The 25038-nt window shown below is 37.9% G+C and overlaps 1 protein-coding gene across 5 annotated transcripts in view; it reads right to left on the bottom strand.

Annotated features, from left to right (window-relative positions):
- Positions 1–24901, bottom strand: part of LOC112978762 (DNA excision repair protein ERCC-6-like 2) — a 56397-nt gene extending 31496 nt beyond the window's left edge. For 4 of the 5 annotated variants that reach the window (XM_064500434.1, XM_026092454.2, XM_064500436.1 and 1 more), the window contains exons 1-11: positions 24690–24901; positions 21242–21666; positions 19220–19339; positions 17641–17834; positions 15107–15268; positions 13533–13740; positions 11987–12127; positions 9940–10053; positions 8951–9070; positions 2537–2608; positions 1194–1339 (exon numbers count right to left, since the gene is read on the bottom strand). In XM_064500434.1, coding sequence (XP_064356504.1) covers positions 1194–1339; positions 2537–2608; positions 8951–9070; positions 9940–10053; positions 11987–12127; positions 13533–13740; positions 15107–15268; positions 17641–17834; positions 19220–19339; positions 21242–21666; positions 24690–24708 — 1721 coding nt within the window. In that variant the 5' untranslated portion in view covers positions 24709–24901. Of the gene's footprint in view, positions 1–1193; positions 1340–2536; positions 2609–8950; positions 9071–9939; positions 10054–11986; positions 12128–13532; positions 13741–15106; positions 15269–17640; positions 17835–19219; positions 19340–21241; positions 21667–24689 lie in introns of those variants that run through there. The other variant, XM_064500435.1, reaches the window with a different exon arrangement.
- Between the last annotated feature and the right edge of the window lie 137 nt (positions 24902–25038).

Raw genomic sequence — 25038 nt, 5'->3', positions numbered from 1 at the left:
TGAATTTCATTTTATTCCAATGTAAATTAATAAAAAAGAACTGAAAAGGTTATGGTTATGAAAGCAAACTAGACTGATAAACAGAAACTATCAAGCTTTTTCTAATGCTACAACTGCAGAAATTCCCCGCTGTTTTCATGGAAAAAGAATTGCTTCGCCTAAAGAAGGTCTTAGTGAAGCTGAGGGCCAGATACTACAATTCACTGAGATTAGAACCAATAAAGCGAGCATACATGACCACCACAAATCTCTTCATAACCCTGCCCACATATACCAGAAAGTATCTGAAGACTGTTTCTGATGTTCAGCCATTCGCAATGGTCTTTAACATGTCGTCAGACTGCTAATTAAATAAATGGAGTTAGTGTGGACTGGTATCTCCCCCTACCTAACTCCAATGTGCATGTTTTTAGTAAAGAAGGAGGAAATGACAGCATAGACAAGAGCAGCCCTGGTTGCATGTTTCACCGAGTTTCCCTCTGGACAGAAAGATTCAGCTTCTCTCTGTTCCCTTTCTACCTTTGCCTGGTAACAAACTTCATCTAAGATGAAACATGGAAGTAACCAGAATAAAAATCCAAGAATGGTCAGTATATTTTCATTACTTATAGTTGAACATATTGCACTATTCCAAAATAATTCACTATCCATCATCAATTGATAAGCAGATCTGATGCAGTATATTTTTAGAAGTGTACAGCGATCACCTTAGATTGTTTGAAGTATTTTAAACACGTTAATTAACCTAGTTAACAAATTACAAAACATCAAGAGAGAATTTTTCAGTTCAACATAGCATTTCATATTCATGCCTACTTAATAGTTCCGCTAGCACAGTACAAGAAAAAGCACCTGTCTATAGTAAAATAAAAGCTTTCTGTGGTTCACTACTTTATGTCAGTAACTGTCTCCTTGCTCCTACAGCAACTGGAACTTTAAAATTAGGATTCAGAAAACCCACTTGCTTCAGATCTGAGATCCTCGAAAGCAGAGCAGAGGGGAAGGAGGGAAGTCTCCAGATACTTTAAGCAGCCTCAAGCCACAGCAGTGAATCTGTTTACTATCAGACAAAGGAACTTCTCAAAAAAGGTAATCCCGCACAAGGTCAATCACGTAAAAATGTACAGTAACCTATTTTCTAAACACTAGAAAGGCAGCATGAAAGAAAAAGACTATGAGTTAAATTCTCTTACATCGTTGATACAAGGCATATGTTAATTTCTTGAGTGTTGTTGAACTCTCTTACAATCCTGATCCTATCTTCTGATTTTGTATTTCCATCAAGTCTTCGGTAATCCAGCCCAGATGCCATACAGTACTGTTCCAACACATCAAGCAACTGAGGGGGGCAGGAAAGAAAAAAGTCAAGTACTTTATAGTATCTTTTTGAATTAACCATAACCATAGAGGCTGTGTTTCTTTCTAATAGACCAAGCACCAAAAATGAGGACAAACCTTCTCCATTTTGCTATCAACACTGTTGACTCACCTTTCTCTATGGCAGCCTAAGGTGATTAATTTTGGTCTGCAGCAGGCTTGCTCTCTCCTCTAACCCTGTCTGTCTGTCTGAGGTGTGAGTGATGTTGAGCCAATAAGCTGGCAGGCAGCTTAAACATTTTCCTGCCATCTTAGCAAGTTAAAATGGCTTGAAGTACAGTAAACGAGCTTCAGAGCCAGCACAGAGAATGTAGCTGGTGTGCCCAGCCAGATTTCCGGGGCGGGGGGGGAGTGAAAGACATTGCAGCAACTACAAGACAGGCTGTTTTTAAACACCATGAATCACAGCCTAAGCATTTTACTAACTTTTACCAATATTCTTCTGCTTACCCATCACCATTTTACTACTGCATCTAAGTACTAAACTTGCAATCTTCCTTAAAGCCACAAAAAAAAAAAATATTTAAGATTTGAACTGTCATTCACACTAATCTTTAATACTTCTTTAGTGCTATGTTAAATTTAGTGCGTGTTAAATATTTAAATAAACTCATATTATAGCTTGCACCATTTCAGAAAACATTATTCCATAATAAGGAAATCAGGGAGCACATCCCTAAGGGTGAAATGCACACACATCTCGAGCTCCAATGAAACACTTAACTTCAAACCAAGTGGTGTAATCAAGTCTCTGGGTTGAAGTTCAAGCACTGCTGATCAAAAACCAGCAAAACAGAGGGAATTCAACTACTTTGTAGTGCTAACACAAATACTGTATGATACTTCAGTGGTATTTTGCAGTGACACTGCTCTAACCCAAGATGCATCAACTGAATTCAGCATGAGCTGTATATACCTGCAGTAATACAACAATTAAAAAAGCTCTAAGGAATGAAGCAGAGTATTTTGCCATCATCATTGTCCTCAGACAACATAAGGTTTCAATGTGGTTCTGCAGTGCTGCACATTGTCCTTCTCAACAGCATTTCCCCAAGTATGTAAAGAAAGGAAGCATAGTTGACAGCTGCTAATGTCCTCAGTGCTTTACACTCCAGAACTTACTGCTGCAGTTAACAGATACAAATCATATGGAGCTCACCTTTGTGGAAAAGGAGAAAAGAAGTACTTTATCCTTGTTTTTTCTGAAGTGATTTAAAAGCTGCTGAAGGACCTGGAAATGAATCACAGAAAAAGAGATCACCTCATACACAATTACTTGCATTTTCAACCTTTAAGCAGACCACACTGCAACTGTTTGTTTGCAAAGCTAAATACAGGCATAACAAAAACACTTTGTTAGCAACGTAATACGCCAAAAGTAACAGAGATGCTGGATCTGTTCATTTTTCATTGAACTCCACTGTGATGTCATTATGAAAAGGTAATCATATTACAGCAGGTAAGTTCAGAAGTTATTTGTATTAGTGCATATTTTGGTCTAGAAGTCTGCAACAAAATGTTACCTATGTGCTAGGTCAGGTTTTGAATCTTTAACAAATGCGCACAGTTCCCCTGAAAACAGGAAGGTCTATTTAAGTTTGCTGTACTACATCTGAGTTCAGAACTTCTTGGAACTTGTCTTCTTAAAATAATCAGTGAGATGTATGCCCCTCCTGCTCCCACTCTCTTCTGTTGCTCTGTTTACAGTAGGCCCTGGCTTCCCAGACTCTGCGCAGACCTTGAAATGCCAATAATCCGCCCACACACAATGTTCTTCTGGTGGGGAAGCAAATAATCCAGAGCCTTGTGTATAATAGTGATACTGTTATTTTCAAAAGAAGCATGTCCACATCTGGCAATGGCAGCTCCGGAGTACCGTGCAGAAGCAATACACAAAAGGGAAAAGAAGCATTTTCTGTACCATGTCTGTAGCTTTCTCCCACTGGGCAATAAATATTTAAAAAAATTATTTATTCAGCGATAAATAGCTAAACTGTTAATCAATACAGATTTCACAAAAACAAATCTTGGACAACCAAATAATGAAGAATGTTTACATTAATTTCACAGTTCTGGGTAATATCTTGAACATAAAATAGTAATTCTACATCACTCATATCTCCTTTCATAAGTGAAAATGAGGTACAAACAAGATAATTTTGGCTTGTTTCACTGCACAACAATATATTGAACAGGATTAATTTTATAGGCAAAAAACCCACATCACATAATTTAACCAGAGTTAAATGCCTTACATTTGCATTTTATTAGACAAATTTTTTAAAAATGGATGAGAAACAGCAGCATGCTTTTAAAGCAGGAGGAATGTGGCTACTGTATTACTGTTGTTATCATTAGAGTAGTAAGTATAAGTCAAATAATTAATTCCCTATAGGAGAACACAAACAAATCCACCCAGTTTGTTTAAACAAAATGGATCAATGTCGTGCCCATTGGGATTTTAGGTATTCTGGAGTATAAAAACAAGCAGGGAAAGTAATGAATAGCTTTATACTGAAGAGAAAAACTGTATGCTTGCACACCACAGTATTATTCTGAAAGTAGTTATTTTGAAAAATAAATACTTGATCATACCAAAAATTGCGTTATTTTTGCTTAAGTGTAGTCCACATGGATTTAAATACATGCCTCCCCATTACTATACATTATGATGGTTTGTTTGACTGTGACAAAAATTTTACCTCTCACATCTGAGAACACCTTATTTGTATACAGCTCTCCATTCTAGCCTACAAAGTTTAAGACTTCAAAACTATGCCTGCCTGGGTTAGGGTCATATTTATCGGTGGAAGTTATTAATTCCAAAGTACTCCCATTGACTTGCATTTTCCTACTAAAATAATGATAATATGTCAGGCAAAATAAATAGCCCAATCCAGTGTGGTTATTCCCAAGAGATTTGCATTAATTAAGAACAGTACTCCAATACTCCAGAACTCCACAAATGACTGTCTGTGACAATATTGCATGCGCAGTTAAAAAAAAATTATTTTGAGTGCCCAGACATTTAATAGTCCTCTTAGCCTGAATTTTAACAAAACTGTAGAAATAATCAGATGAGGCATTTATGAGAATTAGCACAGACTTTAAACTATTTTCTCTATTTCACTTACTTAACTTCTTTTGCAAAAAGTCCGTGATACTTTTGTGTTTCAAAAGTAACAGAGTCATTTACTCTCACACTTCACAGTTTCCCATTTTTCTACTTCATGATGGAAGAATACTGGTCTCCCACACAGCAGCACACTCCTGTTACTTCAGTTCTCATATAATCAACTATTTCAAGTTAAAACCTAGACGTGAAATTCATCTTGCAATAGAATGTGTAAGCAGAGCCTTCTGAAAGGTGTGTGCTTTGCAGTATGATTGTAAATAAAGGGATAAGTCCAGAAAACCAGCATTAGCATAGATCACATCATTCTGCAATACCCACCCCCTCTCTATAATGAGGGCATGTTAGAGTCATAGTTGTATGAGCAATGCTTATATATGCACGTTTGGATTATAGGGATTGTTTTCCCCAGGCCCTTCTTGTAATCTTAAATTCTGAACAGCAAGCCCAGGACAGCACGCTGTAAATTCTACCGCTTGTAGACAGTTATAGGTCTGAGCGCAGCCAAGACACCTGCACAATATAGGACACAAACACCCTTATTTCACTCCCTCACACCTACATTTAAGCAATTCTAGCTTTACTGGTGGCACTAGGCACGTCCCACAGTACAAAAAAACTGAGGGTCTGTTTCCCCACCCATTTTGTCTGTGCTTGGTCAGAGAACAGAAGGTATTTTGGCAGATACACTACTTTTGCATTTCTGCAAAACAACTACAACTGCTTAGCTAATGAGCTTCGTTAATAAATCCCTGCCTATTTTTTCTTTCTCTCTGGAATAAATTAATGCCACAAACTTTTCCTTTGGAAATATGCTCACTTACAAAAGAATAATCTATGCCAAAATTTCTGGATACTCCATACTAAATTTTAATTAAATGGACCAAATAATACCTGCTTGCTCCACATTATCACAGGGAAGTTACAGTACCATTTCCATTAATATCTAGAACATCTGTAACTTATAGAACAGAAAATTTCAACTATTAAAGTGGAACAAGGCTATTAAAAACATTTACTGGGAAATAACAGACAAATTATAATGAAGTGTGTTAACAAAGAATATAAAGTAGCTTTCAAGTTCTAATACGTGATGACTCTCCTGTGCACTTTTTCATGGTAAGAGGTGAAAAATCCTCTAAATGACTTAGATCTCCGAGTATAAAAAACAAAACAATTCAAAACAGCTTCTTCTTTAAAAAAAATAAAAACAGAAAGCGTAAGTTAGCCAATTTTCTTTCAGAAGATAAGCTTCCAATGCAATCTGCATCAGTATTAAAAAACAAACAAAAAGATCACTACCATACCAGATACATGTGAAACAATTTTTGGTATTATAATTATTCTGAAGTAAAATTTAATGGACTGAAGAACAACTTTATTTTTCAATGATGGCTACTTGGCCAATTACGTAAAACAATGTTCTCATTTTAAAATCTAAAACAAACACTGAAAATTCTCCTGAAATGCTTAATTTCTGTAATCTAACAAAATAACTTTGAGATTATGTATACTACTACCGAAGGCTCTCAACATGTGTCCCACTTCAGATAAATGAAATCAGTCACCTCTAGCTTTCAGAACAATGACAAAATGTTAAAAACCCAGCCATCTTAAACTGTACAGTTTCTGTAAACCTAGCATTAGGCATCACTCCTCCTTCCAGGCACAGAGATATCACCATACACTTCAGGATATTATGCCTGTGCTAAGACATATTTCCTGAATCGTCACAAAATTCGAGTTCTCCTTAAAAGAGAAGGCTAATCTATTTCCACCAAAACAAGCCATTCATTAACTCATTCTTAGATAAATTTTAGCAAGTTTGTGATGGACTGAAACAGACAGCATGGATTTCTACAGTAAGGCATCAGATACACAAACCCAGAGGTCACCAACAGTAGAAAAATACACTATAAATCTACCTGGCTGTCATCAAGACAGCCCTGCCTGCATTTTATACTTCATAAAGTAAAAAATAAAAAACAAACAAAAAACCCTCAGAATATTACAAGATCATAGTTTCTAACCCTAGAGAACATGTGGAAAGGTGTCAGAGTTCCTATTGCCTAGTATCTCTGCCTACGACTATTGCACTGTAGTGTCTAATCTGATCATCTTAAAAGGTCATAGAATAACAAAAGTATCTGAAAAACTATAAAAATTTCTTTAGTAATTCCTTAGTCACTTCTCTACAGGAATTTATACTGCATTTCTCATCTAATCTACCAAAAAATGCTGAAAGAGCCCTGATTTTTCAAAATAAATGTTGTTTCCAACTCAAGACAGTTTTTTTTTTTAATCCAGTTTTCCATAATATACACTCCACTCCTTTTTTAATGGAAATCCTCCATACTAAGGCTCATCTTGAAAATACCCCACTATTTGTGGGGTTTTTTGGGTTTTTTGTTTTTTTGGGTTTTTTTTTTGTTTTGTTTTGTTTTTTTTTACAATCACCTACAGTCTGCATGGAATAATACCTTGAAATACATGAACATTGATGATAAAAGATCAAAAATCAAATAAAAAGCACAATATATGAGGTGAGGAAAGTGTCTAGTGAGACAGAATGAAGATGAGCATTAGATGATTCACTAACGATCAAAAAACCAGGAAGAAACATCTTGCTAGTAGTTAACTACTTTTAGTCAGTTCTTCTCATCTGGCTACACCTATGTTTGAGTAGCCTATCCAGAAATATAAATTGAACTATCATTTATATACTGATAGCTCAGAGAAGTTTTTTTAATCAAGCAGATCTCCTCAATGTCAAAACTAAACATCCAACCTGCCTGACCCTCATCAATATCAAGCCACTGGCACAAGTCCAGCATATTTGAGAAGGTCACAGTCTCTGCTCTCTTACACTCAGTTATGCTCTTACTCTGGCACTGCAATAGTAAAACCTGCTTCCTTATCACCCAAGGCCATTTTGCATGAACATGGGAAGAGCCTCGCTGCCACCGACCAAGGTTACATAGAGTCCACACCACCACGGCCAGCTGCACCCCTGTAAAGAAGCTGCAGCCCATCCCACCTGAGAAGCAACTTGGACTACTGCCACCTTTTGGGACTGCTTCCTCCTGGCTGGCAGCTCTGGAAGCTGCAGACATTCAAAGCATTTGGTGCTGGCACCTTTATCTTAACTCAGGTGATTCCGCTTGCCTGAATTGTTAGCTGCGGTGTCAAAGAACACATAATGAAAATGTCCTAAGGCACAGCCGGAGTGAAGTGCACACTACTCCCAGGTGTGGAATTTCTACACACAGGAAAATTAGTTCAGCCAATAAAAGAAGAGTCTCACAAGCACCACCGAAGATCACTGACTTGGTTTTTAGGTATATATATATTAAATATTTCCTGGCAGCTAATTTAACAATAGAGTTGACTTTCAGGAGGCAATTATGTGTATATAACAGGCAATATGCAGGCCTTTCTCATGTATGTAGTAACAGAAAAGAAAGATAATGCTTGCATTAACAACAAATCAGTAACGTGATACAAAAAATGTGGCCCTGCCACCTCCGCCCCAACCAGCAATTGTGGGTATTGTGTTATACTGAGAGGGTAAACATACAGCATACTTCACCCTGCATACCTTCTCATCCCCGTTATTTTCAGCTCAGGAATATTCCTAAGCCTGGTTTAGATTTCTTTTTAGTTATCTTCATTACGTCTCTCTTCATACAGTTATTCATACAGTCCCCCTTTGAACCCAGGAAACCTTATGGTTTCTAAGGCAAGATTTATACTCAACATAAATTTATTTTGTTCATCTTCAGCCTGGCTCTCACTAACTTCTTTTGATGTCCCCAATATTAGAAAAGACAGCGAGCATTCAATGCATCTCTGCTATCTCCATGCTACTCATGACAGCATAGACCTCTGTCACATTTTTCTTAAGACTTCTTTTTTTCCAGGCTGAAGAGTCCCAGCCTACTTGGTTGTTACTCATATGGAAACTACTCCATAGTTTTGACCACCTTTGTCACCCTTCTCTGAACCTCTTCCAAGTCTCACGTATCCTTTTTGAGAGGACGGACTGGAACTACCCACAGTATTGAAGGTGTGCACAAATCATGAATTTCATAATGATTTTCATTTGTTCTCTATTCCTTTTCTAAACAGTTCAAAGGCTTAATTTGACTTTTGACTGCCACTGAGTTGATGTCTTCATGGAACTATCTGTCATTAACTCCAATGTCTCACCCTTGAATGTAAGGGTCACTTCAGTGCCTGTTACTGAATATATGAAGGTATTAAGTCTTAGGGTCACAGATCACCTTCTTCCAGTCTTTGCCAAGTGGCACCCTGATCCAAAACAGGAGATCTCTAGTGTGGTACCACCATCATCAAAAGACTGATTAAAAAACTATTAGGTGTACAATGTCTTAAATTCAGTAGACGAATGTAATTTTTTTCTCTAAAAAATAAATTTACCTTCATTTTTCCACTGTACTTTGGATCTGAAATTGTTTGAAAGGCTGCATCTTTGCTTAACTGCACAAAATCTGGAAAACTGGAAAATACCTGGTTGCACACTCGTTTGATATGTGCTTCCTGAAAGAAAAACAAGAAGTTTGAATAGGCATTAAATATTAGAGCTACATTAGCATAGCAAGTAAGTCATAAAAAGAGTTCAGCAGGCTGAAACAAGTCATCTGAAGTAAAAAAAGTTACGTGTTTTTATTTAGTTCAGTACACAAGTGCTGGATAAAACATCTACTGTGTGAGGGTTTTCTCTTCATTTAAAAAGGGTTCTAATTTGAAACCAATGATTCCAGTTATTATAGTAAGACATGGCCAAAACTCCTGATCCTGGGCTGAGACTGCACTAGGACTGCCCAGAGTTGTTAGTCTCAAGCCCTGATGGCTTGAGACTTGCATTACCCAACAGCTGTATACCAACACTTCTGATACTGTTCTCTCCTTGAGCAGTTTCTATCAAAACATGTCCCTCATATCTTTTAGAGGAGCTCAGCTCTGAATATAGAATTGAGAAGAAAAGACACACTCTAACTGTTCATTATAATTTATTTGCTTGCACAAAGGCCCAGCTATTAGTAAATACTTTTCATAAATGAAACAGAAATAGCATTATTAGAAATGACTGAAGACAACTCAGTATTTTAAAGCCTTCCAAGGTTTTTAGGAGCCTCATTTTCAGTTTTTCATCACCTAAATGAAAATATTGTTGTATAACATCTCTAGCGATTAAATAAGGGCTCCATTCTGAATTACTGAATGAAAAAGAGTTTTGCAAGATTTCTGAATTCCGTTTCTTTTTTTTTTTTTGTCTGTTTTTAAAGTCAAATAATCCAAAACCATGAAGATTTAAAAACCAAAAGGGAGACCCAGCAATGATTTTCACGCAACAGTTTTCCCCTCATTTTCCACAAGTCTGCTTTTTAGGTATTTTTGAAACTAACCTGCTGCTTACTAGTAGTGTCCATCTGCAGCAGGGCAGCATGATTTGCAACTTTCTGTAGGATTGTCAGGTAACTGAAACGCAGTGACTTAATTGTTTCGCCATGAGCATTTGCCTACCAAAAAACAGAAGAATAATTATGAAAACAAGTACTCTTGAAAATAAATATCCTAAAACAAATGCTGTTCTAAAAACTTACTACGCTAGTTTACTGCACTAGCAGTTCTAAGCAGTATTAAAATTGGTTCCACAGAGATGCATACTGCATTTCTAACAAAAAAGCAAGTTAAAAAAAAAAAAAAAAAGAAACCCTTTATTTTCTCAGCTTGTGATCCTGTTAATAGAGAACATCCCCTCAAAAAGCCCTGCTATGTTAACAGTTTGTTAGCATAGCATATCTACAGAACTTGGTAAGATAACCAAGTAGTCCTTGGTTGACAAGAACATAGTAACTTTACAACTGATTTAAATGTAAATGAAACCAGACATTTGAATGACTTCTTACCCTATGACTGCTAACTTTACTTTTCAGCAAAAAAATTATGAAGTTTTATAAACATCTGAAGTAGTATAATTCAAACAACTTGAAACATTCTGTAAGGCTTTCTACTGCAGCAACAGCAATAGCATCAGATAACTATTTTTTTGGTTATGGCTGGCTGATGTGACCAATACTGGTTTTCTTTTCCCTCCTCAAGTTACTAGATTTCATGGTTAACTTTGCAATATTGCAGTCCATAAGAGCACTTAAGCACCCGCAGTCCTGCCAAACATCATTTGTTCTACAAAAAATCATGAGAAACACAAGCCTGCAAAAAACTAATGCTAATATTCATGGAAAACCATCAGCAAATTCTCATCACAGGTAATATCTTAAAATAAAGACTCAGTAAAACTAGAAGTGCTCTTACTTCAAGAAACATTCCAGTAAGAGAGGGTAGATACAGTTGTTCTGCAGTTGTTCTGCAGTTTAACAAAAGAATATTAATAGGCAATAAAAAACAGTTACAAATTCAGTAAAGACAACAATCCTTTGCCTATAGCATCAGTTTATTGATAATGAATTAAGAAAATGCATCTAGAAGAAAGTCCACTAGCCTGCTTCAATTCAGGACACTCTCTAGTGTATATGATCTATAATGTTTCAGTATCAGTTTGAATGGATTGCTCTACCACATAATATAATTAAACAAGAGAATATTTTTTCCTCTGATTTCCATCCAAAACGTTCTCATTCTTACAGCTTGAACAGGCTGACAGAGAGATTGTTTTCAATGAAAGATGTAGAAGACAAGCTACATGATTTGGAAAAAAACCTAAATACATGAACCAAAGCAGGCCAGAAGGAAATTAGGGAAAACGGAGTATGAGATATATGCTAAATGTGTATCAGCCACGCTTAAATTAATCTCAGTCTATTGAAAGATACAGACAAAACAAATAGCAAGCTAGACTAATCAAGTGTTACAAGCAGTCCAGAGAAGATGGAAGAAATCTGTAGGACTTGTCACTTTAGTGAATAAGCTCTACTTGTGCTTTAACTCGGCTACTATCACAATCCTCTCTTCAGTGCAGCAAAGGGAATGTCTATTTACTGGCAAAGGAAGACACAACCCCAACTGCAGCTCTAACACAATCAGAGGCCACTGCAGCTTCTACCCTGATCAGTTGATCTGCACTGGAGCAGCACGCCTGACATAGCGGCAAGCATACTGTGCCAGTATCAACTGTGTCATAGGCGCACCTATTAATCCAACACATCTAGAACTTACAGCGTATACAATGGCCACCTGCTCAGGGCATACAAAGCAGCTTTGCTGTGCTCCTGAAGTGCCTGATCTCAGTGTGCTTGTGATGCAATCTCATGTTTCTAGATGGGATCTCCCAAAAAGAAAGATGTGAGCATTACACTTGTGCCCAGGTCATGGCCTACAACGATGCAGCCATTTGCATCAGTTCTTCATCATAAGGGAGTCTTCTGAGGAAATCTATGTGCTGCTCAAGATGGGATGACCACATTCTGAAATCCAGACTATGGAAGTTCTTACTTTGTAACAACAGTTCCTCCTTTTACGGCCGCTGCTGCAGCTACAGGGCTCTCCTGCTCGTAACACTAAGCTTACGTCCTCAGTCTCCAGCACAGCCTGGTATACTGCTTTCTGGAATTCTGTCAGGGAACAGTACACCATCTGCCAAAGAGAGAACCCCAAATCACAGTTATGTTCAGCATACAATGAACAGCAAAGGGCATTTTGGGGGGGTGGGGGGCACTGACCCTGACCCCTCCCAAAAAAACAACAAAAAAGGAAACTAGCCAAAATGCATCTATAATTATTTAACCCCTCCCAAAATACTATAGAGAGTATCAATATTGAGCTACCACAATCTGCTGTTAGGTTTCCACAAACTTTTTAATAGAGCTTTTGTGGGGGGAAGGAGGGAAGAGCAAGGAAGAGTGAGAGCAATAAACGCATAACTGTAATTAAGGATTCTTGTCTGTTTTGCCAGTTGCTTTGTTTGCCCTTTCTTTCCTGCTTCTTAGCTAGCTTGCTGTTGTAGGGCACTACCACAGGCAGAACAAATAAAATACAGTTCAATCTAATGGTGGCCTATGGCAGTCAGAACAGTGAGAAGGCAGGGATCTATACAGTGCTATGGCCAAAACTCTTATCCCTCCTCTTAGAGACCATGGGTGGCATCTCCATGACATCTTTAGTCTTAAGCAGCAGGAGACAGAAATCCCAAGATCATTCCTTAACCTAGGCCACCCACACAGCAGCAGCACCACGCTGTGCTATAATAATACAACAGTAACTTGAACATATACTCACATTAACAAGAGAATGAAAAGAATAAAACCTGCTAGATTTAGAAAAGCAACTGACTGACGTTTTTGTTAATCTTTCCTTTAGAAGACAGTTTAAATGACATTATTATACAGTAAGAATGAAGAACAAAGACCAAATTCTGAAAACAAAACCAGCTGCAAATGAATTTATGTACTTAGAAGGAAAGCACAAATATATCTAAGAAGCATTCATCACAACTCTTAGCTGTAGTCATAAAGTGCTTTCTTCTTTACATGTTTACAACAGCATCAGATGAATAAGATTATAGGTCTATAACAACCCACTTTAGATATTGTTTCTTTGGGGTTTTTTTTGAATGACTGAAAATGAAGGAGTTAAAAAAAAAAAAAGTTAAAAGCAAGTTGTTCTGTGTACAAAATACCAGGTCCTGAATTCAGAAGTCCTGCATAGTATTTCAAGAGATTTACATACATCGCAATGGATTTGCACAGGTAATTACAAAAGTGCACATAAAATAGATGTGTAAATCACTAGTCAGAAGTCTAGCTGAGTATTTTCATGCCTGATTAACTCCATTTCAACATGCAATCATAGTAATTATGTGAACAAAGCACACTACTGCATGTGCATTTTTTTCAAGGCTCTAGATTCTTCGTAAGTTCGTTAAGTCCAAAAGAAAACCATAAACTACTAGAGGCATGATGAAAGAAAAAAAAACACAACAAAAACAAAAAGCAGAGATATATTCGTTAGTGTTGTATTTGAAATGGGCAGACGCTCTTACCCTGTCTTCCTTTTTTGGCAACTGATCACTGATAAGAGCTTTAGTACGTCTGAGGAACCAGCCAGACATTTTTCCTGCTAGCTTCAGCATGGCCTTGCGACCTGTTGCTAGCTCTCTTTTAGTTGCAGTGTGCCTCTGGCCATGCTCCACTGGATCAGAAAATTTCTTCTTGAAATGCATTCTAGTTCCCAAAAGTCCTGGTACAGCCCTATTAAAAAAATAAAGGGGGGGAGGGGGAAGGAATACCAGCATTTTCTTTACTTCAAGGCAAGCTTTCCTTTTCCATTGATTAAAAGCATACCATAAGTTGTTTCTGGCTAACAGCAAGAGGTCTTAAATTCATTTCCCTAGTGATAGTTAATAAAAGTCGTGCATATAAATAGAAACATATCTCATACTACTTCCAGACATTCAGCTTTTTCATTTACTCACTGTGATCCTCAAATTTTGAAAGAGAGTCTCCTAAGGAAAAGGGACACCATTTCCAAAAAAACTAAACATTAGCAGGCCAACGTAAGTCACAAGTATAGGTAACCTCCAAAGAACAGGGCTGCTACTATTCAGGAGCCTAAATACAAGGCTGAGCAGTAATGTTTGCATTGGTCTATTTTTATTGTTTTTATTAAAAAAATCAGGTTATATAGATATTACAATTTAATTAAAATCTTAAGAAACCCAACAGGAAGAAGAATTCAGAAATCCTTGGCAGCACAGTAGCTTGAACAATCTATTACAACCACTACCATAGTTTTAATGAACTGGATGCAACACTAAGCTTAGCACTGAAGAATTTCTTGACATTTACATTTAAAATACACTTGCTTTTTTCTCTTTGTGAAGCATACCTAATAAGACTACTGTGTTTAGATTTATATCTAGGTTTATTTCCAACTCCCCCTCTCCTTTAAAACTTGCCCAGGACAAGAATTGGTGCTTTGTAAATATGTGCATTTTGGGAAAAAAAAAATATGTATATATATATATAAAATATATATATACACATATAAAATATATACATACATATATACATATATATATACATATATCTACATACACATATACACACATATATATACATACATATATATATATACACACATATATATACATATATATATACACATATATTATTATTATTATTACTACTACTACTACTTTCAACTTCCAAATAAGTCAGAATGACCTGCATGCATGGGACAGGGCACAGGCAGTTGTTCAGTGCTGTAAAACAACTCTCACTCTACTATGTGGGAGACAGGAAAACAGGAAAAAAAGAGTACCCTTAGAAAAGAAAGATAAAGGTGGGGGGGGGGGGGAGAAAAAAAAAAAAGTACCTGCTTCCCAAATTCCACAAAGAAGCAAGATGATGAAGAGAACTCCAAATTTATTAAATACCTGCAAAATACATACTGCAGATGGATCTACTAGGACCTCACCTCAATACACATATGGAAAAAAAAAAATACTGATATTCTCACAAGGACCTTGAGGGTTTTTGACACAATCCTAGCCCAACCCTACCACACGGCAAAGATATACGGGTGTTTAACCATATAAAAAGATATTTTATTTACCAGTCCATGACACACCAAAGTTCCTTCATATTGTTTTGAAGAATTGTTCCAGTAAGACCTATGCGAACACTGCACTTCAATGCCTTCATGGTTTGAGTTATTTGAGCCTTTGGATTCTTGATTCTGTGCGCTTCATCCACTATGACAGCGGACCACTCTATGCTGCAGATCAAAAAGAAATACCATCTTAACTGAAACTACTTCTCCAATCATTCCACAGAACCAAGTCACATAAGAAGTGATGATTATTATAATCAAAATATATATTTATGTTTGTTTTCCCTATTTTTACACTACAATATATTACTCAGTTTCGTTATATTCTATTCACCTAGTAAATTAAGTGGTCATAGTTAAGGCTAATGGCTAAACTACATATTCAAATGGATGGAACTACTGTTGACTGTATCAAATGTTTTGTGTGAAAGAAAGCAGCTTTCCGCCTCTGGAGGTATCAACCCAGCACCTCTTACCAGCACTCCTAAGTTAAATTTAAGAAATTTGATAGCTTTCTGAAGGTAAACTACTGAAACACAGTAAGGGCAAGTGACCTTCATTTTCCCAACAAAACCCATCCAGCATAAATCAAATTAGACAGAAATCTTTTTGATCAGCACGGTATCAACGTGAAAGCACTTTGATGTTACTTCAAGAAGCAAAATGCAGAAACAGACATGTTTAAAAGGAAACATCTTTCCTGAGCAAGTCCTATGTATTTTAGGTGACTATTTTGAAGACTGAACTTGTAGCACTTTTGAGCTTCTATATTCTTCCTTTCTGTTTACACAAGTTCTCACGTATCTACTCTAAAGCTTGGCTAATGCAAGAATATGAAATCAGCTGTAAAGAGATTTCACAGTTAACTTGTTATAAAAGCTTGCAAGCCAACTTAACTGTTTGAACATAAGATCATGTCACAGAATGGTTGAGGTTGGAAGGGACCTCTGGAGATCATCTAGTCCAAACCACCTGCTCAAGCAGGGTCACCTAGAGCATGTTGCCCAGGATTGTGTCCAGACAGCTTTTGAGTATCTCCAAAGAAGGAGACTCCGCAACCTTTCTGGGCTACCTGTTCCAGCACTTAGTCACCCTCACAAGCTATCAACAATGCTGGCCAGAACTTGCACAGCATTAAAATCATTAATTCTTATTTAAGACCAGTGTTTGAGGCCAATCCACCATTCTAACTAAACAAGACACATAGCTTCTCTCAGTGGCAAGAGAAGACCATAGGCCCATCTGGTCATGTGCTCTGCAGGAGCCCGTCCAGTCAACCTGCATGCTGAAGCAACATACTTAGAAATGTAGTCACCTCTCAGACCTGCTGTGTAGATAGATAAAGGCAGTGCAGCACATGCACCTGTTTCCTAATCACTATTTGATGCTCAAGCTTAAAGAGTCCCTCAGAAAGAGTCCCTCAGAAAGAGGGACCACGAAAAAAGTGCTGCTAACCTAACACCCTTAATTGTCTTCTACCTGCACTTTTTTCCCCAGACCTGAGTACGGACAGGAGATCCGACTGTTTTGGCAAGGACCATCCAGAACACTAGGACGTTCTCTAGTTCTTTCCCATCACCTAACACAAGGTCTGCAAGGCTGCCAAGAATGCTAGCAGCTAAGGGCAGGCTGCTACTATTAACAGAGCTATTCATACAACTTCCACTCTGCTTCCAAGATGAAGTAAGTAAACAGGATCACTGGGATCAGGTGAGAGGCTAAATACTCTTGAACATCACCAAATGTAAGGCAAAACACCTGGTTTAAGAACACTGACAGGAATGGGACAAACAAAGCAGGATTTCTAATACAACCTGCTGTCAGAAAGACCTCAATTCTCTTAAGTCCATCAGGTATTTAAAACTATATATACATTTTCATATATATACATACACAACACACATGCATGCACCTCCCCCCCTTGTATCTCAAAGTTCTTAGGAGTCAGGAATTTCATCAAGCTTGTGAAGAGTCACGTGAAGCACAAATAGTGAGCAACTCCTTTCTTACACTATACTGAAAGATAGAAATACCTTCTGTGTATCTTTTAGCTACCATGACTTTTCAGGTAGGCGATTCCTGCAGCTTTTAAGAACATTTCATGAACCGGTAACAGCAAAGACTAGCTACCTGAAAATATTTAACTTTGTTGCAGTCAACCAGCAGACTCATTAGACTTCCCAACCTTATATGCCATGCTGCAAAAGAATGAGTAGAAAGTTCTTATGGATACATGAACTCTAGACACTTAAATACTTTCATGGTCACTATGGAAGTGGGAAAGAAAAGAAGACTAATATACTTGTAATTGTAGCTTTCTGAAAACTATTAAAATACTTACTTTTCCTAAGCACCCCCCTACAAAGACAGTATATGGTAAATTCACTATAAATAGGTTCTCTTCTTCCACACAGCAAGTCATTGGATTTAACATTAAGTACTTTACACAGAAAAAATTATAAATACTTATAAGGAACAATTTAATATTAAACAGACAATTAAAATTATGGTTGCCCAAAATACATTAAAATTGTTACCTGTTAAACTCATCCAAATATAGGCGAAGTATCTCATACGTTGTAAGGGCAACTTCACACTTCCCTTGCTTGATGCGACTCAAATCATCGTCCTTTTTATTGCCATGCAAGATAGCAACCTTGAAGTAGCCCCATGTGTCTAACTCATCCTTCCAGTTGTACAGCACAGAAAGAGGGGCCACTATAAGGAAAGTCTGAAAATAAACAGCTGTCACAGTACTACTAGAAAATGCACAACATAGCACTTTCTCAATAAGGAAAGTTAGAATCTTGAGTTTTATTTTACCGCTATATAGTTTGAATTTTGTTTAATTCTGTCACATCTATATTTAATATTCATCTACTGTTACATGCATAGAAAAAAATATCTAAGGAGTCAACAAAATAAATTCAAAAATATTCAGCTTATTCACAGTGTGTAAATACTAGAAGAAAAAAAACACACTGAAGTACTACAGAAATACCAAAGCAAGTGTTGCTTATTGAAATTGTACTCTAACAGTATTTACATAAATTATTAAATTTATTTCCACAAGCAATGCATAAGAAACTGCAAGAAAGCACACGAGATGCTATCCCTTTGCTTTGATATAACATCTGTATCCATATATCATAAAACATTTTACAGATGGGGAAAACAGAAGCATGAAGAGGTTAAACAGCTTGCTCCAATTCACAAACCTAGTAAATACATGACTTCAAAACAGAAAGTATCAAAACATGCTTAAAGGTTTACAACTCATTTATCATAGAACCATAAAAGCATTCAGGTGGGAAGGGATCTCAGGAAGTATCTAGTCCAATTTCCTGGGCAAAGTAGGGGCAACACTGAATTCAGACCAGGTCATTTAGGGCTTTGCCCATTCAGGTCTTCAAAACCTTCAAGGAGGGGGGCAGTCCACCACCTCTTTAGGTGACCTGTTCCACTGCTTAATTGTCCTCATAATGAAATTTTTCTTCTCTTTGTATCTGGTCAGAACCACTCCTTTCTGTTAACAGAAAGGGTCACCCCTTCACCTCTTCTTCCCTGTCCATCTTTTCCAAATCTGTTCCTCATAGAATTATAGTTGCATGAGCCATTCTGCCAGTCAAATATCCCAACAAAACAAAAATATCAATAAAATACAGAAACTTGAATGGGTCTTCCCATGGGTATAATTAAAGTTATCTTCAGATCTCTCTTCTTCACCCAATTTTTACATAAATCTCTATATTCGTTTATATAGATACACACATGCTTTTTGTATTTTAGAAACATGATCACGCAAAACTCTAGTTTACTACTCAGTGACACAGGCTTTTCGAAGTCCTCTAGCCACAAGTCTTATACAGATATTTGCAAATGTCTTCTGTTAGTACAGATTGACAATAGTAACAGGTTGAACAGTAACAGCTAGAGGAATCACACTGATAATTTGAAAAAATGGAGGCTGCCCTAACACTGCTAAGGTCATGAACCTCTAATCTACACTAAATATTAAAAATGAACGTATGTAAACTCCTAAAACAAACACAAGATTACAAAAAACCATATCAGCGTTTACCAAAACCTTTTAATTTGTATCAATAAAAGCTGTACCTTCTTGGGGCTACATTTCAATTCTTTTTTCACTGTCCTCAGTAAAAATTCTGGCATATTATTTTCAATATCTTCACGTGTTCCCTTTTTGTGCAGCACTGCAGCCAGAAACGAAATAACCTCAAGAAAGAAAACAATTCTCAGTAATCAGGTACAAAAACGCAAACAGAAAGTGAACATCTTCTACTGCAAGTAAACATTTAGGACAAGATCCTGAATTAGACTTAGTAAAATCTTTTTTCTTTAACTGACTACAGTTTTTAAAATAGGAACCCCTCTCTTTGGAGAACCCTGCATTCGTGGTAAGTGCACTTCTTGCTCAACTGTACACTTCAATCAACTAAGTGGAAAGAGTTTCAAAAATACGGATAAAGGAGCCAAGAAAAACTAGAGATGAAACATGCCTGGGAATTTTCCTGAAAAGGGATGGCACATAAATCTTGGATGAGAAAACAGAAGGAAGAGATACTTGCTAACTTTAGTCCAATACTACTTCTGCAAAAGGAAAAAAAAGGTTTAAACTAAAGGTTAGATTCTTAATAGTTTCATGTATGTTCCTTTCCTTCAAATTCCTGTTATGTAAAAAACCAGTTCTTTCTGTTGTGTTTTGGCCTATTATTCAGTCCTCTGCCTCAACTCAGCCATTCTCGGGTGATTTTTCTTCCCCTTTCTTCTCAGCCATTGTTGGGTGATTTTTCTCCCCCTTTTTTCTTCCTCTTCGCATTTATTGCAAGACACTACAGTGGGAACAAGCAACACGACCTGGGCTATTCCAAGCTGCTCCCATGGCAATCCAAACCAGGCAGAAGGCACAGAGACACCTGGCCAGAGCACTCATATTTGTAACACCCACTCAGAATAAATGGTATCCATGGGGCTAAGCAGGAACAAGAACCAGATGTGTTGCCAGACTGAGGTGTCCTTCTTGTGGAAACTGAACAGGCCCTATTTACTCAGAGCAGCCAGCTCTAGCCCCTTGGCAGCTGCTACACAGCTGCTTATAGCAGGGCAGAGGTAAAGCTGTCAGCTGTGTTCCCCCTCCTGCCCCCCCAAAAAGGGCACCCAAAGCTTTCTGTCTCCACTGGTGGGAGGGAAAAGGCCAGCCAGGAGTGCAGAGCTGACAGAAAAATACCTGAGAAGAGCAGAGGTAAAAGAGCAGGAGAGCGGGAAACTTATCACATATAGGACAGCTAGGTGAGAAACAGGTATGTGGAAGAAAGGAGGAAAAAAACAAAAAAAAGCAGGCATTTTTATACATAATGCTTCATATAAACTGAAGCTAGGAGGCTGCTGCAAGTTTCCACATTTGATTTTGGTATCTTTTTTAATCCTTTCAAGAATAAGAAGAAAATTCAACAAAACGTAAAACCCCATGTGTCTTCCAGATCCTCCCTTTATGGAAGAATTATGCATCACAAATTTGTAACTAAAGCAAAGGCTGTGAAAGAGGTCAACTCTGCTGAGAAACCTTTGGTTCTTCCAGATAAAGCAGGAAGCAATCTTAAGGCCTTCATAGGAAACTAATTCAGTGAAATCATGATTTAAAAAAACAAAACAAAACAGTGTTTTTCTACTCATCTCCATCTCAACTTTAGCTTGACAAGAAAGAGCCAGACAGCCAAAGCAAATCAAGCAAAAGTCCATCGAGAAACAGAAACACTGCAATGCAAAAGACTTCTAGAAAAGCGTCTCCCTCAGAACTCATGCTATAGTTTAAGACTGGAAAGGTTTGGCCAATTGACAAGCATACAGCACGTTTTCTGTAAGACTGTAAATGAGTTAACTGCTGCACAATTAATTTTAATTAACATTTATACATACTAGTATTTTCTAAACAAGTGAAATGAGGTTTTTCTTCACATGAACTGAACTACCTTCTCCATACTGTAACCTTTAAGAGCACAAATACTGCATTTCATAAATAAAACATTCTTCAAAAACATATTTTTCTTCTGCAAATTTGATATTGTGATTAAATAACCATCAGGTGAGAATTCCACAAGGGAATTCCATAAAACATACCTGTATTGTTTTTCCAAGGCCCATGTCATCTCCAAGAATACACCCCCTTTTATTAGCATAGTGTCCATACAGGAATTGGGCTCCTTCCCTTTGATAATCACGCAGATATCTGTTAATTGTATATGGGATACAATCCCCATTGTCAGATAATTTAAAAGCAACTGCAGGAGATGGAAGATTTTGGTCAGGAAAATTAGGCTTTTCCAGATCATCATCATCAAATATTAAGTTTTTCCAGGGATCTTTACTGGATTTGACTCTATGAAGTTTAGTTATTAGTATTTTCCTTTCTTCAGACTCCAAGAATGATACAACAGCAAATGATTTCCCATTCTTGTCCTTTTCAATAGACTTTACTGTTCCTTCATAAAGTTTCTCATTTTCAAGACAAGGGGCGAGGCATTTATCTCCAATGTGCCATCTATCTATGGGAAAAACAAACAAATAGAAAGTACAGTGAAAACCTGCCCAAATGTACAAAGTATTTCATTTTGTCACGCTATTCAGACTATTTAACACACATTTATTTAACAAAATGCACACAACATAAAATACAAGATTTTACTGAAGGAAGCACTAGACCTATGGTATTGGTTACAATTTAGAACCAAATCCTGAGCAACATATAAAATTACAGTTTGTTAAAACAGTGCTACTTTACAAACATCTGAAAGCCTGTATTAAAGAATCTGAGGTAGAAAACAAACTCTGATACATTAAGTTACTCCATGAAGATTGCCCTTGAGCTCACACAAACAAGCATGGATATGGTGATGCCTGCAGGTTTAGAGTCCAATCAGCAAACCAGGTGGCTTGGTCAAAACAACCTTCTATATTATATGCACTTTTGATCTACATGCATCTAGTACTGTAGCTTTAATAAATTATTTTACAAATGTAATTGAGCATGAAAACATCACCTTTCTCCTAAGGAAGTCTAGCACAGGTAAAAAGAGATGGCTTCTGGAACAACAGAGGTGTGATTTAAAAACATACAGTAGCATAGCATTTGCCTACATTATTCATCAAAGTGGCTAATCACTCAATAAATTTCTTACATAGCAGTCAGGTCTGGAGCTGTAACATCTGTTCCTCTATATCTTCTGAGTACAGCCTCAATACAGCACAACAAATATTAACAACAGATTAATAAAGAAACAGGTCATTGTCAGCTATCTCATTTTTACATTTCACATACAAAGACAACTTTTTAAATAGTAAATGCTGCTAACAGGGGTTGGAAAGAGGAGGATAAGAACAACAGCACATCAAAGCTTGAAGAACACATCAAATTAACAAGGAAACATCCAACAAAGTACCCTTATTAGAAAATAAGGCTTTTGCTCTTTATAGTAAAAGGAGAAAGACCTAGGAAATGACAGTTGCATAGGAAGTTTTCCAACTTGAACTGAGGCAGCGTTCTTGTCTTTTTGAGTATGTGGAAACCATTCTCAGCCTTCTTGTACTGAGCTTTCCCAAACCAAAGAAACTGATATGGATATAGAAAAACTCTTCTAAAATTTTCCAGGCTTAAGCTAGTTTTAGTTCTGTAGATTTCCTGAGCCAGGTGTGGTTGTCTATTTAGTAATCTCCAGGAGATCTCTCTTCCAAGTACCTGTTCCATTCCCCCTTCAACACATGCAGATTTCTTGCACTCAATGTCTTTTGAATAAGAGTTTCACAGGTCTGCTCTCTATTGCTTGACTAACTTTTACCTGCTATAAACTTGGATTCTACAAGCTAAACTGAGCACTATTAATGAGATCATAACCCATTCATTTCTATATAGGGGCTCCATATCACACATGATTTTGTGGATCTTTTTCAGAACACCTCCACATCAACCTTGTTCAGGCTGAGAAGTCCCACCCCACAGCTTGATCCCTGTAGGTAAGTTGCTCTCCATACCTTTGGCCATTCTTGCCGATCTTCACTGAAGCTTGCAATTCTAATGCATCTTTTTGAGATGAAGGATGCAGAAGTACAGACAGTATTCAACAAATAGTATGCAACCAATCTCTGAAATTTTAAGGCATTTCTGCTGTCTCATATGCCTGCCCATGAGCTACTGCCAATAGTATCTAAAACTTTGTGCGATTGCTCAAAATTAGGAAGCAAAGCTGATAAAATGAAACCAGCTATATACAGCATGCTGTTAAATTTGCAAAACAAAATTTAAAATGAGAGAATTTCCGTAACTACTTTCTTTTACAGTCATATCTAAAGTGACATGTAACAAAATAGTCTTAAAATATAAAGAAGCCTCAAAGCCTCAAGTTAAAACTATGATTAAAGAGTATAGTACCTTTGTTTTTAACTAAGCATTTACTTAAGTGTTATGGCCTTGCATATAACTTGTTAGAATTTGAGTTTGAGGTGCAAAGCACAGTGAATGGTACCAGCCATAGTTTCAGCAATACTGAATTCCAAACTTAGTAAGAAATAAGGCATAGAATGAGAAAAAGTGAAAGAATGGCAAAGCAAAGGTAATAAGGCTGCAACTGCAGCAATATCACCCAAAGCAATGGCATACAAGCCGAAGCAAGAATTGGTACTTTAATGAGGCCAATTCACAAACTTTTTGCGAACCACAACAATTATCTACATAGAGTTCTGGCTTTAGAAATGAAGAAGTTTATCCTAGCATGACTTTCTAGAGTGGATATACCAACATGATTTAGCACGCTTGCCATCAATGCTAAAAACTGATGTTTAAAATGCCCGGCTATGTTCACCATGCTACAACACCTGGAAAAAGTGCCATATTGACTGTTCTAAATCACGTTGATAGTGCCCTGCTGTCAGACACTAGCTCGCTCTAACCACTGCTCCTATGTAAAATAAGCAAAATGACGATCAATACTTTATAACTACTGAGGTTTGACCGCTTACAGCATGAAGTTTGTTTTCATCCCCAAATAAAAAACAGCCTATAAAAACAAAATTCAAGCATGCTATAGAGTAAAAAATTTCTTTTATTACATTACCAAGTTTAAATACAAAATTGTTAAACAAAAAACGCTAACACAATTCAAAATGTTTTCTCCCCAAAAACACCGAAGCAGGATCTTTCAAATTCGCTTCAACACGTTTCCACTTTTACCCAAAAAACAAATTCAAAACGAACATTTGTTACAAGTAGGCCTGATTTGAAAAAGAGTTTTCTCACTGCAAGCTCCTCTGACATACACACACCATCGTGCTTCTCATATTTAGACAGTTCAGCTTTTCTGCTGGGCAAGGCCCCACGGCGCTTTGGCACTGAGATGCGCGTACAAGCAACTGTCAGGCCACAGGCCCTCCCTTCCCCGGGGGAGCGCCTCGAAGCGCCCGCACCAAGCGCCCGGTAACTCCCGCCCCCGCCCTTATCAGCCACGCTTTTGCCCCCACCCCTACAAGCAACCAAGAGCTGCGCGCCGCGCCGGACGCCCAAGCGGAAGACGCTTACCTGGGCCGTCATCGCACATTTTAACCTAGGGCCCCGCGCAGCGCGGCGCAGCCTGCGCATTCGGGCGCTGCGGCGGAGCGCGGCGCGCTGCAGGCCTGGCACCTGAACGAGCCGTTAACGGGCCCGGTCGCCTCCCCGCCCGCGCTGCCCGCCGGGCGCGGTGCCGCGGCAGAGAGCCAAGGAAGCCTCGCTGAGCGCCCCGCAGCCGCCCCCGGGCGACATTGTAGGGCGCTTCGGGACGGAAAAGCTGCCGCCGCCGGTAACGGCAGGTGCGGGCCCCCCCCGCCCACAGGCCGATGCCCCCGCTCGGCCCTGCCCCCACTTCCCGGGCGTTGGAGGCTCGGCTCGC

Source organism: Dromaius novaehollandiae, chromosome W (assembly GCF_036370855.1).
Source record: "Dromaius novaehollandiae isolate bDroNov1 chromosome W, bDroNov1.hap1, whole genome shotgun sequence".
NCBI classification, from domain to species: Eukaryota; Metazoa; Chordata; class Aves; order Casuariiformes; family Dromaiidae; genus Dromaius; species Dromaius novaehollandiae.
Note: the sequence above shows the minus strand (reverse complement) of the source record. Positions and strands in the feature narration are given on the sequence as shown.